General features: G+C 50.6%; 1 protein-coding gene across 3 annotated transcripts in view; it reads right to left on the reverse strand.

Moving 5' to 3' along the window:
• Positions 1 to 338: 338 nt before the first annotated feature.
• Positions 339 to 17,913, reverse strand: part of Fat2 (FAT atypical cadherin 2) — an 85,588-nt gene continuing 68,013 nt past the window's right edge. For all 3 annotated transcript variants that reach the window (XM_057774816.1, XM_057774815.1, XM_057774817.1), the window contains 7 exons: positions 17,362 to 17,559; positions 14,057 to 14,867; positions 11,143 to 11,288; positions 6,216 to 6,657; positions 5,826 to 5,979; positions 3,240 to 3,697; positions 339 to 2,233 (listed from right to left, as the gene is read on the reverse strand). In XM_057774816.1, coding sequence (XP_057630799.1) covers positions 1,701 to 2,233; positions 3,240 to 3,697; positions 5,826 to 5,979; positions 6,216 to 6,657; positions 11,143 to 11,288; positions 14,057 to 14,867; positions 17,362 to 17,559 — 2,742 coding nt within the window. In that variant the 3' untranslated portion in view covers positions 339 to 1,700. The remainder of the gene's footprint in view (positions 2,234 to 3,239; positions 3,698 to 5,825; positions 5,980 to 6,215; positions 6,658 to 11,142; positions 11,289 to 14,056; positions 14,868 to 17,361; positions 17,560 to 17,913) is intronic.

Below are 17,913 nucleotides of genomic sequence, written 5' to 3' on the forward strand. Positions count from 1 at the left end.
TCAATTCCTGGGAGCTGCATGACAGAAGGAGAGAATTAACTCCCATGAGTTGCCCTCTGACCTCCAAACACACATGCAAATAGATTATAAATAATAATAATGGGGATCTTTTTTTAATTGAAGAACTTGAGAAGGAATATTGGAATCAGAGGCGCTTCTCCAAAATAGTGTCCTGGGCCCTACTCAGACCTCTGACTGCATGTCTGGTTAAGCTCAAGAGTCTGGTTTAGCAGGTATCAGGTGAAGAGCCCTTGAGCTTCTAAATTCTTTATGAACCTGGACTTGGACCTGACCCTGACCCAGCCTGAAGCAATTCTAAGTGACACAGAAAATAACAGTAAAAAAGATATTTATTGTTAAAAAAAAAATCAAATGGCCAACAAAGCCACTCGTGCAATCAGTCACTCACACCCACAGTCACACGGGACACACTAGTGCATCCTCCCCACACAGCTGTCTTCGTGGACAGCCCTGTGGGTGAGAATCTCTGCGACTCTTCCTTTTGACTTCTGACTTGAAAACCACACACGTGAAAAGGCAGTGGACCAGAGAAGGACTGGCAGAGGACGGAGTTGCTCAGGCCACCACAGGCCTCCCTGGCTTCCGGTCTCTGCTACTCCGAGCTACATAACTTTCTACACCTGTGCACATACACACTGTCCATGGGTACGCATATGTGTAGACATGTGCCCACCCTGACCCTCCATCCGTAGGCTTGAATCAGCGTGGGTAACACTTGATTGGCAGGCATCTGCAAGGAAGAGGAGGGAGGGGGCAGGGTGTCTGGCCTGGATCTGCTGGCTGGCTCTCCACCTTCACCTGGCCCTGAATAAGTTGAGTTCCTTGTGTCCAGACAAGAAGAATCCCTTTGGGAAAACACATCCAGACAGCAAGGCTGAAAAGTGCCTAAGAGTTTTTCAAATGAACTTCTTCCTTCTTGCTTTTGGCCAAAAGTGCCTGGGAAACTTGAGACAATTAACTCGGCATTACACAAGATCTAAATTCTTCAACGCAGAAGGTTCTGGGCAAGATCCCACTAGCAGAGGTGGGACAAGTCCTTCTGAAGCTTCAGCAACAAGACTTCCGGGAGTTGGAGGTCTAAGTGACTCATCTCCCAAGGACGCTATTGCTCCCAGTGCTCAGGATGGCGCTGACTTGAGACACTCGGCATAGACAGCCCAAACGAACACATCAAGCTGATACTCAGGTGATGGAGTACCTGCTGGAAGGCTGCTCACCCTTCAGCTCCTCCAGAGGTCACCACACGGATCTCAGAAGATCCTGGGTCTTCCCTCCACAGCAGATGCATGCATGGTTGCCTGTTGGGCACAGACCTGGCTCCCGCACTATGGGCCTGAGAGCAGCTCCGAGAACGTGGCCCAAATATGCTGAGCCAGTGGTTGGCGCTCTTTCTTGTTGGGGCTGGGAGACCATCCACCTGAGGGATTGCCCTCCTAGGTCTCACCCCAGCGTGCACCTTTCCGGGGGCCCCACCGCTCTTTTTACAGCTCTACCCTCAGCTTCCCTCCACCCTGAAGGACAAGCTGCGGATCCGAAGAGCACATTCGAAGAGATGGCCTTCTGGACTGGGGATGCGGTGGCTCCCTACTCTCTCCCAGTCACACCCAACTTCCTCCCCATGAGACTAGAAGACAGTGCAGGGCCTGGGACTCCCCGTGCCTTCCTCTGAGAGCCGGAAGCTAGAACATGACTTCCTCACAGCTCCCATAGTCACTCTCTACCATGTCCGAGCCCTCATAATTGGGGGGTGCACGAGGCTGGCTCCGGCCTGTCGCCGGTCCACCGTTTACCTCACAGTCTGCATAGGAGGGGCCGGCTCTGCTGAGGCGCATGCTCACTCCCTTATAGCCCCCCTCGGCCAGGCAGGGCCCACCCCCTCCCTGGCGGAACTGGGAGTGGTAGTAGCTGATGGCTGTGTACTCGTTGAGACAGGGGGCAAGCAGGTGTTCACGGGGACTTGGGGGTCGTGGAGGCATCAGGTCCTCCAGGTTCTGGTTGCTGTAACGGGGTGGGAGGGGTGCCCGCTTGTTTTCCAGTTCCAGCGGGAAAGGGAAGCCGCCATAGAGACCCGTGGGATCTGGCATCACTGCAGGGCTGACATGGCGGTGAGGAGAGGGTGGCAGAGGACCCTGCATTGCTTCGGGGTGTGGGTATTCCCAATGCTCCTTCCGGGAGTAAGTTGGGGGCCAGACCGCAGCTCCGCTTGGGTATACTGAAAGAGAACAGTAAGACTTGGTGAGTCTGTGTTTCCATGGTAGTCATTAGAGCAAGCTGGACAGAGGCTATCAATGACTTGACATTTGGTGGGGATTGCCCAGGGAGCTAGTGGACTCGTGACCCGTCTGTGCGTATTGTCTGTGGAAGCTTGGATGAATCTACAATGCAGTGAGGACAAGTGGAAGCCCCGAGGTTAGACTCAAAGCCAGCCCACCTTGCAGATAGATCTCTACTGCCAACCTGTACCAGGGAGAAGGGAGGGTTAGAGAGAACGGTGGACATCCACACTGCTGCCCGACAGTTGCAACTCTTCCCAAGACTGACTGGGGAGTTTCATTTCTGAACTGAAGGAAACAGATGCACAGTGTGGACTTGGTGATGGCACCGTGTCTGTCCCAGGGGATGGTGGAATGAGGTGAGGCTTGGAAGGAGTCCCCACCTCTGCCACTGAGAGCAACTCATTTCATTTATGACCTCAGTGACATATACCATGACCGGACCTGTTGTAACTGCTGGGGAGCACAGCAGATAAACAGAAAGTGCTTCACAAATCTACCTCCTTCTCAGCCAAAGACGAGAGGGGCTTTGGTTCCCTACTCTTGGCCAGCCAAGCCTCACTTCCAGATTGGATGGCCGGGACCTTTTCCATTTCCAGAACAACACAAAGGTGCAGACGTCCCCCCTTCATCCCCAAGTCTACCCAAGACCATTCAAGTCTACGTTTCGTGACATGAACACCAGTCCCATGGTATGCTTGGGAATTAAGAGAAGTTGGTCATGGAACAGGCATGATGAGCCACAAACTCTGGGCCAAGAGATTTGGCATCTTCTCCAGTTGTCTATGCACTGTCACCTGACACGCATCCCTTCACATCCTACACCCAGGGATTGGTTTGACCAGTGGCTGTTCCACTGCATGCCAATGTGTATACCAAGAGAATGTTTTGGGGCTCCCACCTTTCCATCCATCCCTGAGCAACAGAGCTTCTGGTTATACTGACCCAGTTCCTCGCCTGACCAAGTTCTCTTGATGATGGGCTCATGGCCAGGGTGTGGGGAGACAGCGGCTGGCGGAAGCCTGGGAGGCACGCTGCACACCATCGGCCGCTGTTTAGAGCTAGTTCCGAAGGTGACAAGTTCACTTGGAACTGAGGTCTTGCTGGGCTCTTGTTGGTTCAAGTTGTTGCAGGAGCTGGTGCTCAGGGGGTCGAGCTCAATGGCAGGTGAAGCTTGGGTGTCTACACCAATGCTCCTGGCTAGGAGGTCTGGGTCCTCCATGGCCACCGGCTTGTGAGATTTGCAGCGACGGCAGTAGAGGAGGAGCCCCACGGTGACAATGATGATGAGAGGCAGGGCTACCATGATGACCAGAAACTCCTGCTGTCCCCAGTCCCCTCTCTTAATCTCAGGAGTAATGAGGCAGTGTCCTCCAGAGCAACCCCGTGCTTCCATCTCACACCTGCAGAGACGGAGAAGTACTTAGCAGACATTTGAAGGTCCCCGTTTAGAGAGCTATTTGTCTAATGTAGGAATATTTTGTCTGCATGTATGTTTGTGGATCGTGTGTGTGCCTGATGCCTTCTGGGGCCTGAAGAGGGAATAAGATTCTGCAGATTGTTTGTGAGCCATCATGTGGGTGCTGGGAATCAAACCCAGGTCTTCTGGAAGACCAATAAATGCTCTTAACCCCTGAGCTATTTTTCCAGCCCGCTAACTGTCCTCTGGGATAGGGTTCTCACCCCCAATCACGTGACTTCCTACCAAAAGTCAAAGGGAATCGTCAAACACACCAACACACTGATATCAGAACCAGCCCCACTAGTGAGTCTGTGTGTGCTTGCGTGCAGCCTGAGGCCGGGTACATGGCTCAATGAGTAAGGACACTTATTGTTCAAGCATGAGGAACTGGGTTTGAATCACTGGCAGCCAAAACTGGCTGTGTTGGCCCCAAACTGTGAGGGGCAGAGACAGGCCGATCATTGAGTCTTGTTGCCGCCTCCCTGCCCCCAATCCAGTGGGACTGTCTCTTGAGAATAAGGTAGAGAGTGATGACGGAGTTAGAACATTAGGCATCCTCCTCTGGACCCCTTCATGTTGTTGGGTGCATGTATCCCTAGATACACAAAAGTGTGTGCAAGTGTGAGATGGGCAGGGAGGCTACCTGTGCCAGCATGGTCCTGCACTGCTTAGCTGTGTTACATGCTACATCTGCTTGGAGAAAGTATTACTTGTCAAACTGACAGAATCTTGAATCATCCCTGAGACGGAGGCTATGTGGGCATACCTGTGTGGAATTACTATGATTGCATTCACTGAGGTGGGAAGACATGCCCACTGTGGGTGGCACCATTCCCTGGCTAGGATGTTGGGCTGTACCAATGGAGAAAAGGAACTGAGCAGCAGCATGCATGCATCTCTCTCTGCTTCCTGACTGTGGAAGTTCATGTGACCAGCTACTTCAAGCTCCTGCCCCCTCGGCTTCCTCACCATGACAGACTGTACCTGTGAACTGTGGGCCCGAATAAGGCCTTTCTCCCTTAAGTTGCTTTAGTCAGAATATTTTATCAGCAACCGGGAAAAGAAACGAAGACACTGTGCGGCCTCCCAGGCTAGCTTCAACTTGGCATTGACGTAAGGCCCTTAGAGAACATATATTGCAAGGTTTCCACTTTGGAGGATCTGGGAGAAAAGTCACCCTCCCCCCGACCCCAGCTGAGTCCCAAATATATCTCAGTGCTAAGAATTTCACCACAAGCAGCTTGTTCTGAAGTGCGATGCTGCATTCCCTCCAAGTTCCTCTTCTAAAATACAAATGCCACTTTCCTGGCTTGCTCCCACCCACCCTCCAATGACCTTGATGAGTGACATCCTTACGCCCAAGTAGGTAGTGATCGGAGCAAGACCAATGGCTGCTGAGGAGGACTTGAGTCATTGGCACGTTTGGGTGATCTTGGATGAGCCCTTTCCCTCTCTGGGTCTCAGTTTCCCCATCTACAAAATGGTGGCAGGACTATGTCATTGAGGGGTTTTGTTTGTTTGTTTGTTTTTAAGACAGGGTATGTTGTAATCCACGTTCCCAAGCTTGGGTGTTCCAACACTAGACACTGGTTCAAATGCCTTGCTTCTAGGTTTCCAAAATGTTTCTCCTTTGCCAGCACCCTCATGACCTAGCCTAGTCGGCGGCAGGGTGCAGAGATTTGCAGGGTGGGAGTCTGAAACATAGCTGTTCCTAGGCCCAGGAGAATCAGTTTCCCAAAGTGTGTCTGGGACACACGGCAGAAAGCAAATGCAGCCATTTCTCTGCCGATGTCATCCAGGGTTGATATGCCCTAAGAGCTGGTAAGATCTGTGGCTTCCAGGCCCCTTATTTGTGGGTCTGGTTCAGAAGGTTGGGAATTGGGTCTTGGAAATGACCTTTTCCTTGAGCATTCCTTCCTGCAGTGTCCTGACGCCAGGAAGTCACAGGAGGAAAGGGCCAGAGGCCTGGCTTCTGGACTCACGTTGACCTCTCTAGAGGTCAGAAAGCAAAGCTCACTCCCTACTGCTCCAGGGTACAGAGCCAGAGCATGTGGCCTTTCTGGGCTTACCTGTCACCTGTGTAAGGGTGAGGACAGTTACAAGAAGTGCCTTCTGGGGAGGAGACACATGTGCCACCTTCCTGGCAGGGCACAGAAGTGCAGTTCTCCCTTCCATGTTCGCAGTTCCTTCCAGAGAATTGAGGGGGGCATCTGCACAGGTAGCCTAGGGGAGAGAGAAGGTGAGTGAGCGACCAGCTAGTGAGCGGGGCTCCAGGGATACCTGCGCCTCTGTGCTGCAGTTCAAGAACCGTTTGTCTGCTAGATACCTGTGGCTGGCCCAAGATCACCCTGGGCTGTGGTGAGAGACCCTACCCTGTCGACGCTACAGTGAGACACAAGGGCTGCATCACAATCAGGGGTCTTTGGAATAAACCTTGGGGTCACCATCTCAGTCTTTACCTGATCCAAGGGCAGGGGAGCAGCTCCCGCCATTGAGGCATGGGTTCTGGCTGCAGGCAGTACCGGGCCAGCAGCATTGGGTGAGGGCCTGTCTCTCCAGCCAGCCCACCGTCTTCTTTCCGTGGCCAAGTGGCTCTAACCTCTCACCATTGACCACAACAGCATCCAGGCAGCCTTCAAAGCCCAAGGAAACATTCGAGGAAGGATTTGAGGGGACAAGGCCACCCAGCAGTAGTTGTCTTTCTGTCCTCAGACTCCGACATTCCTCTGGGATGACAAGGGAGGTGTTGTCTGTGGTGTCGACCAATAGATGAACAGAAGCATCCCTCTCCTCCAACAGCATGGAGTGCCACTGTCCATTATTCACAGGATGCTGGGAAGAAAGGTTTCCATAGAAACCACCTGGACAGCCATATTCCAGCTGGAGGAAGCCATTGGTCAGCTGCAAAGAGAGCACAACAAGAATTCTGTAATTCCGCTGATCGGCCTTCAGTTGCCAGAGTGCGAATGTTGTTTTCTCATCCCTTTTTGCTAAGTAGCCAAGGATGACCTTGAACTCCTGATCCTCACGCCTCTACCTCCTAATTTGCTGGCATTATGGTTGTTCACCACCATATCTCATTTACACTGTGCTGGGGGTTGAATCTAAGTCTACCTGCATGACAGACACGTGGTCTACCAATTGAGAGCCACGTCCCCATTTTCAAGCATTTCTAAATGCTTCTGACATTGCCTCTGAAGAATCCAAACACCCCCAGAATCCCATCCCAGTCCTCACCATATTCTCTCGGTTGATCAAGATCCCATTTGACAGCTGAGAAACCTGAGGCCCAAAGAAACCTTACTGACAGGACCCTGTGGTTTTGATCATTCGAGCAATTGTGCATGGATCTGCTAGCCTAGCCTAGGTGTTGAGCTCCAGACTTGTGAGAAACTGAAATGACCAAGGTGGATGGTACCCAAGGAGCAACACCCAGGGTTGCCCTGTGGCCTCTGAACATGTGCTTGCACACACATAAATTCTCAAAGTTAAAATGATGGAGAATGTCTGGCTTAGAACATTCTAGTTAGCTTTACTCTCAACAGGTAGACATGGTTATAGAACACTGGGCCAGCCTGAGGTACATAGAGAGACCCTGCTTCCAAACAGAGAAAGAACAGCTGGGCTATGTAGCTTAAGTGAGGGTGTTCTTGACCGGCAAGCCTCCAATTCAATATTCAGACCTGTGTTGATGTTGTATTGGAAAAAAAAAAAAAAAAAAAAAAAAAAAGAAAAGAAAAGAAAAAAGAAAATAAATAAAATAATATCTAGGTGTGCTTGGGATCAAATATTTTACTGTTTATTATGGGCAAGTCAGTTCCTTCAGTTCCTTTAGAAAAATCTGAACATAGTTGGAGAAAATGATGTCTTTCTATGCCCAGCTTTTATCCCATGACCCTTAGCACAGATGAGCCCCTGGCTGCCCAGCATCCGATCAACCCGTCGTGACTGAGCACTTCTCTCCTAAGACAGCACTCACAGCTGATGGCCTTGTTTCCTGCCGAAGTCACAAGAGGTGCTGGCAGGCTCTCTGACATCACAACTGTCCTCTTCAGCTAAAGCTGGTCCCTCTAATGATCCATGTCCCTGTCACCTCTTTCAACACTAGGTTCTCTGGCCTCCCTTCTTTCCTGCAACTGCATCGTGTCCATTTCCCCACTGGATCATCTCAGCTGGTGCACAAACACAGTCAGTCCTCCTATCTTAAAAGAAGTAAGTTGTCTTAAGCTTGGAATCATTTTCTTCCTTGGCTCCCAAATGGACCCATGTGTCCTGTGCTAAAAGCCACTGGTGTCGAGTGCTCTGGGTTGCTGAGTCAAATGATGAACCTTCCCTTCTGCTCTGCTCTCAGCAGATGGCCACTCAGCTAATCACTGCCTCTTCTGTCCACTATTCCTCCTCCTCTTCCTCTTCTGTTCTTTCTTCACCTCCTTTACTTCCTCCTCCTCTCCTCTTTCTCCTTTTCCTTCTTCCTCCTCTTCCTCTTCCCTATTCCTCTTAGAATAAATCCAGGGTCTTGCCCACACTAAGTAAGCTCTCCCCCATTAAGCCATACCTCTAGCTTCTTTCTGATCCAAGTTCACTTGTCTTCCTGGATACGTTATTCTGTTTTATTTGAAGGTTCATGCTTTGTGTCCTCTGTCGACCCCCTGTCTTCTTTCTGCCTTCTTCATGGGCTGTGCCCTCAGGGTTCTCCTCAGCCTGTTTTCTGAGCTGCCCTCCCTAGTGCTCTCACGCAGCCTCCTGGTTTTCAGTAGCATGCATGTGCTTTGACCCCGTGTCTCCCCAGCCCAGCCCAGCCCAGACCTCTCTCACAGCACTAGACTGATTCTGCTGGCTTCTGGAAGCCTCATGGGCATTTCAAGGCCATATATCTAACCTGAGCTCACAATATTCCCCATCCTCCTCTACTACCCACACCCTTCCCCAGGTCTGTCGGCAGCAACTCCACCCTTCCAGTGGCTTGGGCCAAACTGCACCCCCATGCTCTTTCTACTCCCTCTGTATTGGAAAAGGCTGTTGGCATGAAATTCCTTCCTGAATCTGACACTTTCTTCACAGCCCACTGTCATCAGCCTGATCCCCACAGCCACCCTCACAACACCGGAGTTATTGCTTCAGCCTCCTGGCTGGGTCTCTCTGTTTCTGTTTCTCTTCCTATAAACTCTGTTCTCAATGCAGGCGCCATGGTGACAATAAGATTGCTGTGTTTGCTCAGATGAAAGCAAAGTCCTTTGAAGGGCTGCTGAGACCTTCAGTGATATGCCCCCACATTCCATTACACCTTAGACCCCAACCATGAGGTCTGTCCACCTTGTTCATGTCACTGGAGCTGTGTGGGACTCTGGGCTGTTGTTTAAGAATGCCAACAGCCTCTTGTTGTTCATCTAACTGGCCATGACTCCTGACATGGCCATGGAGCTGCTTCCCTGTGATGTTTCCTCACCATCTTCTCCACTTGATGGGACTGAGAATCACCATGGACACACACATCTGGGTGTGTCTATGAAGGAGTTTCTAGAAAGACTTAACCAAGGTGCAAAGACCCTCTTTGAATGTGGGAATGGGGTCCTGGGCTGGGTCAAAGGAGAAAGAGATCTGAGCACCAGCATCCGTCTCTCTGCTTCCTGACTATGGATGCCACGTGACCAGCCGCCTCCCACTCCCACTAACATGCCTTTCCCACCTTTTGAAAATACAAGGCAATGTCCTTCAATGGAAGAATGGATGAAGAAAGTATGGAATATATACATATTAGAGTACTACTCAGCAGTGAAAAACAATGACTTCTTGAATTTTGCATACAAATGGACGGAAATAGAAAACACTATCCTGAGTGAGGTAAGCCAGACCCAAAAAGAGGAACATGGGATGTACTCACTCATATTTGGTTTCTAGCCATAAATAAAGGACATTGAGACTATAATTCGTGATTCTAGAGAAGCTAAATAAGAAGGTGAACCCAAAGAAAAACATATAAGCATCCCTCTGAATATTAACCTTCATCAGGAGATGAAAGAAGACAGAGACAGAGACCAACATTGGAGCACTGGACTGAAGTCTCACGATCCAAAGGAGGAGCAGAAGGAGAGTGAGCACGAGCAAGGAACTCAGGACTGCGAGGGGTGCACCCACACACTGAGGCAATGGGGATGTTCTATCGGGAACTCACCAAGGCCAGCTGGCCGGGGACTGAAAAAGCATGGGACAAAACCGGTCTCGCTGAACATAATGGACAATGAGGACTACTGAGATCTGAAGAACAATGGCAATGGGTTCTTGATCCTATTGCACGTAATGGCTTTGTGGGAGCCCAGGTAGTTTGGATGCTCACCTTAATAGACCTGGATGGAGGTGGGTGGTCCTTGGACCTCCCACAGGGCAGAGAAACCTGCTTGCTCTTTGGGCTGAGGAGGAAGGAAGACTTGATTGGGGGAGGGGGAGGGAATGGGAGGTGGTGGCGGGGAAGAGGCAGAAATCTTTAATAATTAAAAAAAAAAAAGAAAATACAAGGCATTTATTCTTGAAGTGCTCGCGTGAGGAACTTTGTCACAGCAATAGGAAATATATCTCATGCATTTCTTCATCCTCCTTGAATTACCGCTCATCACCACCTCCCTGACCACCTCTTTGCCCCGCACCTCCCATCTCCTGTGCCTTCAGGATTTCCCACGTTCAAACAAACTCTGAAATCTCTGTGTTTTATCACCAGTCTCCTTTGTGCTTAACAAAAACTCCAAGAGGGATTTCAGTCCCGTACACCAATGGATTCAAGTGCACAGAACAAAGTCTGTCACCCTGTCACCCAGTGCCCGTGCTTAGCAGATATGTGTTGAGCAAACTGAATTCACGGAAATAGTTGCCCAGTGGTTGTGATGGAATCGTTAATCCAGGAAGCGAACAACGTCCCTTTCATAGGAAGCACCAAGGGACCGAGCATAAATTAGTATGTTTTCCTTGTGATTCCACGAGGCTTTGCCGTGGGTTTGTCATCTGAGTACTCCCAGTGGAAGCCATCCTGCACCCAGCCCCGCCAACACACACCTACTGTGAGACATACTGGCTCTTCCTGTACACACACTAAAAACATTCTCACAGGGCCAGAGTTGTGTGGGCTCACATTTCTCTCGCTATCTTCCAGGGATCTCTCATCCCACTGAGCAAGCAGCCCCATCCCCGGATAACCTGGGATGTGTATCTCCAGGTAGAATGGCTGTGGCAGAGAGTCCCGTGCCCTGTGTGTTATGGCTGATAGTCACACCCAGCACCCTTAAAAGCCACGAGGGGATTCTTTGCCAGGAATTGGCTCACCAGACATCCTCAGAGTACCCCCATCTTCCCAGTACGGAGTGCCCATGGCAGCCACTCTGGTGGGCATCGCCTTACCTTCAGGGAAAGAGAGATTGTTTCGTTGGTGAACATTAGAACAGCCCATGGCTGGAGCGTTTTCAGGTAGAAGTGGACCTGCCAGTTCCGAGCCTCTAGGGGCCTGTACCGCACGTAGCTCTGGCCACTGAACCTCAAGGTGGTACCTGCAAAGGAACCCGAGGTGTCACCATCCTTGAAGTGTAACAGATCCCTTAGATTGACTTTGTTTTATTTGACCCTTGGGTGACAAACAGGCCACTTCTCACATCTGTTACATGAAGAGCCCAGGCTGGGTGGAGTGGATGACTTTTCCAGAGCCACGCATAATGAAAAGGGGCCAGCGATGGATGGAGGGATCTAGGCTTCTGTCAAGTCCAGCATCCCCTAGTCTGGTTACTGGTTTCTAATGCCGAGTTCCTCAGCCAGATTTTACCTGGGCAAGGGGTGGGATGTGGGTCCCTAGCTTGGCTTGTTTGACCTCAATGCATGCTTAGGTGGTAATCTTTGGAAATGTGTGCTTTGGGAAGTGTGATGTCACATAAACAACCCCTTCCCTCATCCTGGACTCAACTATGATGCTCCCGGTCCCCCAGTGTGAAGAAGTTGCCTGTTCATCCTCAGGACAAAGAATGAATGACGTAGGCTCATGATATTCAGGGAAGAGAGACTGTAGGAGAGGGGAAGAAAGGAAGGGTTGGGCTGCAGCTTGAGGTACAAGGAATCCCAAGGCACAAAGATTCTATCACACATGAAATCTAACCCCCCCCCCCCAACCTGGTCTTTCCATTGTGGTGGATGCTAATGGACGGGAGACGGAAATTGGTTCAGACCAAGAATTCGCAAATGTGGCCAGACTGGCTGGGGACTCAAAACATAGCATCCCAGATGTCCTTTTGGTACAGTCTGCTTCAAATGCTCAAGGTGGGGCTAGGGATGTGGCTGGGTTGGTAGAGTATCTGGAGGGCTCCATCCCTGGCACTACAAAACTGAGCACAGTGGCACGTGCCCATAATCCCAGCACTTAGGAGGTGGGGGCAGGAGGATCAGGAGTTCACGGTCATGCTTGGCTATTCAGCCAGCTGAAGGCCAGCCAAAAATTTAAAAAATCTTCCCATGGCAGGTGTTGAGGAAGGAAGCCTCCCTTCAAGATGCTGGTGGCATTTTAAACCTTGACTGAGGTTCAAGCTACGCTGATACATTGGATTTTGGAAAACACACGGAGGTGCTTGCATACAACACATACATTCATTTTGGGGGTGTCCTACTTTTCTAAAACGTTAACAAAACAGCCGTCTCCCAAGTGATTCTGGCAGTCAGCAAGCCCAGCTAGGGTTTCTCAAAGTGCAGCTCTGGGACCACGGGTTTCCAGTTGAATGCCCAAGAAAGGGCTCCCTGGAGGCTTTGCAATGAAAACGTCTAGCAGCATGCACAGAGCAGTCTCTGAGCACACCCTCCCCGGTGCTGTGCATAGTAGGACTACCTTCTAGAACTTCTGCTGTCTGCTGCCAGATGGCCCAGAGGGAGCCTTCAGCTGGCCTTGGGGCAGAAGGCAGAGAGGGGACTCCCTTACCCTCTAGCCTAGGCCCACTGTTCCCTGGCAGTCTCTAAATCTGAACCACAGTCTCCCTAATGCAAGCTGGATGGGTCCCTCAAAGGTAGGTCAGGCCATGTCACTTCGTGAGTGTGTGTGCACATGTGTGCATGTGTGTGTTTGTGTGTGTGTGTGTGCATGTGAGGGCCAGAGGTTGACATCCGCTCTCTTCCTCAATTGCTCTTCCCTTTATTTTTTAAGCCAGTGCCCCTGGCTGAACTAGAGCTGGTTGATCTGGCTGGGCTGTCTGGCCAGCGAGTCCTGGAGACCCTCCTGTCTCCACCTCCCCAGCAGGGCATTACAGGTACCCACTTCTGTATCTGAAGCTAGGCTTCTAAACTCACATCCCCATACTGGAATATGAGCAATTTACCAACTGAACTATTTCCCAGCTTTCGTCAGTTTCCTTTTGACAAAGCTGAACTGGCCCAGGGTGTGGGTCTTCATGCCGGGGGTACTGGGTGAGTCTTTTCAGAAAGCTGAATTCCTGGGTTCGCTTAGTGCAGAGTTTAAGCTCTGAATAGGACACACTGGGGCTTGAATAACCTGGCCTCTATTGGAGGCTGGAGAGTTTTAGGCAAAACAGCACCTGCCTTTCACACAGAAGGAACTGATGACCCACATGGAGCCTGCACACAGCGGGCTCTCTATAGCACTGTCTACTCCCATGTGAGTGACAGTCAGTACCTTACTGGACTTACTGTGGCCAGCCATGGGCTACACACTATTACATCTATATGTAATTTAGTCCCTAAACCAGCTGAAGGGAGGAGTGCTGTTTATAGATGGGCAGCAGGAGACGGTGGACTTTACAGACTTTATACCCAAGGACACACCACTAGTAAGCGATGGGGCTGGGGTGTGAACCTATATTGGGTCTACTTTTTAAGCTGATACCAGCAGGCTGTGGGGTTGGCAGCAGGGGCATCAGTAACTGACATGTCTTCAGTAGCTATCCTCTGTCAGGCTCTTTTCCAAGAGTACCTGATATGTTAAACTCAGTCTTTATAATAGCAAAGCCCATAGGCATAGAGAGGTTCAAAGAATTCCCTCCAGTCATCTGGCTGGACAGCGGCAGAGCAAAGATGTGGACCGTGGCAGCCTGATGCCCCGGTCCATGCTTTTAGCTACTGTGTCTTTTCTACTTGACGGTTACTTTCAAAATACCAAAAAGTGGAGAGAATTTGGTTAGTGCCCCACAACTAAACTTTGGGGCATCACTCCCAATGTTATGCTGGTCTGCTGTGGCATGTAGTTTGATTATAGCCATGCTATAAACCTCTGTGGGAGTTCACATAGAGGCCAGCAGCCAGGGCCCAGCAACACAGCCCCAGGCCTTACCATTGCAGGAGCAGTTCTTCCCCAGATGGTGTCGTGGTGTCAGGATGCTGAGCCGGGCTGTGCTGTAAGTGGGCCCAATCCTGGGCTCCAGGGACACTGTCTCTCGGCAGGTTTGATCCTGGCAGCTTGGCCCTTGGCATGGCACCACAGGTAGAGCGGACCTCATCTGAATCCCCACCAAGTGTTCCATCTCTTTGGCTGAATGAACTATGGCAGAGGCCAACTCCTCGAGTTCATAGGAGGTTCCCGAATGCCCCTCAAAGACCAGAAGCACATCCACCCCCGCTGTGGCCTCTGCAGGCTGCAGGCTGGCCAGGTGGATGTTGGCTCGTTTGATGTCCAGGGTATTGCTGAGGAATCTCTGCAGGTTGCGCCAGTGGTCGCTCACCAGTTCTTCAGGAGTGACCTGATGAAAGCCCAGCCACACGGCTTGCGGAGGAGCCTCCTGCCCCATGTGCCACACATGGACGTGGACCCCAGAGGTGGTGGTGAAGGTCCCGTCACTGACTGTGACGTTGAGGGAGTATCGGCCACGAGGCAGTCCTTGGGAGGCGATAATCTTGCCGTCTGATGCACCCACTGAGAAGAACCTGCCCAGGCTTTCCTTTAGCTCCAGGCTGTAGGTCAGTGTATCCTGTGGGTCTCGGTCTGTGGCATGGATTTTACCTACCATGCCACCCTGGAATTCCTCCTCTGCCACTGTGATGAAGATCTCCAGTGGGAGTGTGAAGGGTGGGTAGCGGCTCTGCTCTGTCACGTGTACTCTGACCAGTGTGGAAGATGACAAGGGCGGGAGGCCACTATCTGAAGCCTGTGGGTAAGACGAACAGTGTTGGTACCCAACAGACTGCAGTGTCTCTATGCCCAGCTGAGCTCTTCCCCCTACCAACCTAGTCTCTCTTCCCCACACCCGCCGAGACAGGTGATGCACACTGCCATGCTTGGAAAAAGGTCAACTCCAAAGCCCAAGGATGCGCTGGAAATTTTCTTAAGGTTTTGTAGAAAACAGGGAAACAGTAAAACAACTCAACTTTCCCAAGCCTCATGGGCCCTGAGTCTCTTCTTAAATCGCTCCAACTGAACCTCCACATGCGTGCACACACGTGTATGTGCTTATTTGTGTGTACATGCGTGTGTTGACTGAGCCAACTCTCCAGCACAGGCCCATCTTTTCAGACCTCTTCCCTTCTGAGCCCTCTACCCCCCATCTCCGGCCCAGACTTGGTTAAGTCAGCAGGCACCTCCAAGAGGTCTTCACGCCCCTCCACGGCTGCTACCTCGCTGAAGGAGAGCCCCTCTGGGACTGTCTTTCCTACACATCGGAGCAGGAGTGAGAACTCGCTCTCTGGGCCAGATGAGTACTTTCTGTGCGGGGCCTCTGCTGTAATCGGGACAGGCAGTGTGAGTGATCAACCATGTAAGAGGCTATGGGCTTGGATGCAGTGAAGAAAACAGACAGACAGGGTGAGAAGACAGTGAGGGGTCTGACTTAGGTCAGGTGAAAGGGAAGGCATCTCTGAATGGGGGGAGTGTGGCAGGGCCCCTGGGGTGGGCAAGAAGTGGCATTCCCAGTTAAACAGGAAGGCGCTGGAGCAAATGGGGGGAATGCTGGCTCCACCATGGGCTGAGGAGCACAAGGCTGGGGCTCATGTCACAGCTGTGAAAAGCTCGTGGAGACTTTAAACAAGGGTGGAATGATCTACTTATGTAAGAAAATCGGGGCTAGAGAGACGACGCAGGGGTTAGGGCTTGCTGCTCCTGTGGAGGCCCCAAGCTTTGTTCTCAGCACCCACAGTGGGAGGCTCATAACCGCCTGAAACTCCAGTTCCAGCGGAGCCAAACAAGTATGTAAACAAATGTAAACACACACACACTAGAGTGCCTATTCAACTTGGCTTGCCAAGACTAGCTTAGAGTGTCCTCGGCTGTGGTTCAATCGTCACCAACGCTTAGTATTTCTGTTCTTTCAAAATTCAAATGTTAAAATTCAATTCCCATTGCTTATAAGTGGAACCTTTGGGAAATAAGAGCAGAGCCGTGGGGCCTTCGTGAAGATGATCACTGCCTTTAAAAAAAAAACAAACAAACAAAACAACAACAACAAACCCTCTTTTTTTAAAAAACAAACAAACAAAAACAAGACACGATCTGGCTCTATAACTCAGGTTGGCCTGAGGACTTACAATCAAATCCTCCTGTCTCAGCCTTCCAAGTCATGAAATTATAGGTGTGTGCAACTCCTTTGCTTTGTTTTAACACATGGTCTAGACATGTAACCCGGACTGCCCTAGAAATCTATTTGTAGCTCAGATTGATCTCATACTTATAATTCTCCTGCCTCAGCCCACCCAGTACTAGGTAGGATTACAGGGAGGTAACACTCCTCTGGCTAAAGGAACATCAGTGCCTTTATAAGCAGTTGCCACTGGCTTGCTGTCTTCCTGCTGTGTTAGAAAGAGGTCTCTCACCAGGGTCTGCTCACAACTTCATTCTGATCTTGGCCTTCAGCCCCCAGACCTGTGAAAGGTCTGATCGTTTGGAGCTTATATCTGCAGCATATATATCTGCTGAACTAGACAGCACTTCTGTCAAATATCAGTTTGGACCTCAGCTATCAGTGGTCCATAAAATGAACAATCCTCCTGCTCCATCATTGATCAGTCTTATCTATGCTTCAATTTCCTTCCTGACATCACTTCCTATTTTTTGATCACGGGTCACTCTAACTCTTACCCAACTCGAGTCTTTGTCCATCCTTCCTGCCTGGAATACTCTCCTGCCCACGGTCCTTCAGGTCTCCACTCAGATGTCACACGTGTGACATATCTGTGTGTACCTTGCCTTGAGTCTCTTGTTACCTTATTGACTTAAGTCCTAAGATGTGACTCTCCCCTTTATCTACTCAGTGTTTATTTTCATACTCAGAATGGAATGCCCACATGTAAAGGAGCAATCCCCTTCACATTCCATGCTAAGGATGTCCTCGGGCCTCCACATGCATGTACACACATGGATAGTCAAGCCCATGTATGCACATATACACACAGACACATACATATACACAAGCACATACAGACACATATACACATACATATACAGACACACAAATACACACAAACTTACAGATACGCACACACACATGCACACACAAGGATGAGAAAATTATTTCTGCAGGGCTCAGTGTGAAGTCCCTAGTCCACTGCCAGGTCCACACACACTCAAACACCACCAGAATGTCTACCAGCAGGTGTCCTGTCTCCAAGGCTATCACCACACACACTAGCTCAGATTCACCCAGCACCCACCTCGATATGAAGCTGATACCACTCCTGGGCCCTCCTGCTCAGGCCTGCAGCTGTCACTAGCCATCCATCTGGCGTCACTCGGAACACAGACCCAGTGTTTCCCTTAGTGATCCGGAAGGAGTAAGGGGGCCCATTCTGTGGAGAGTCAGGATCATCCAGGATCAGCTGCAGGACTTTGACGCCAATGGGGGAGTTCTCCTGTGACCGAGAACGACAGGAAGCCAGAGAGCGGTGTAAGTCATGGCCCCTCAGGTCCCTCCTTTGTGGTCCCACTTTCCAGGGACCAGTCCTTATCCCTCTGCCCACAGACTGGACCTAGGCTGAATGCTGGCCAGGTAGTTTTTTCTCTGTGTCCCTGAATACAGCACTGGGTCTTAGAAGGGCTCTTAAACACTGAGGGTCAAACCCTTATCCTATAGGGGAGGCCAGTGCCTGACCTTACAGCCGACAGACTGCAAGTGCTTAGAATCCATGGGTGCATGGTGGTGGCACTTCTATTTTTTAATCATTAATTTTTTAGCTAGAAAACAAAATAATGGGTTTCTTTATTAT

This window comes from Chionomys nivalis, chromosome 7, assembly GCF_950005125.1.
Source record: "Chionomys nivalis chromosome 7, mChiNiv1.1, whole genome shotgun sequence".
Lineage (NCBI taxonomy): Eukaryota > Metazoa > Chordata > Mammalia > Rodentia > Cricetidae > Chionomys > Chionomys nivalis.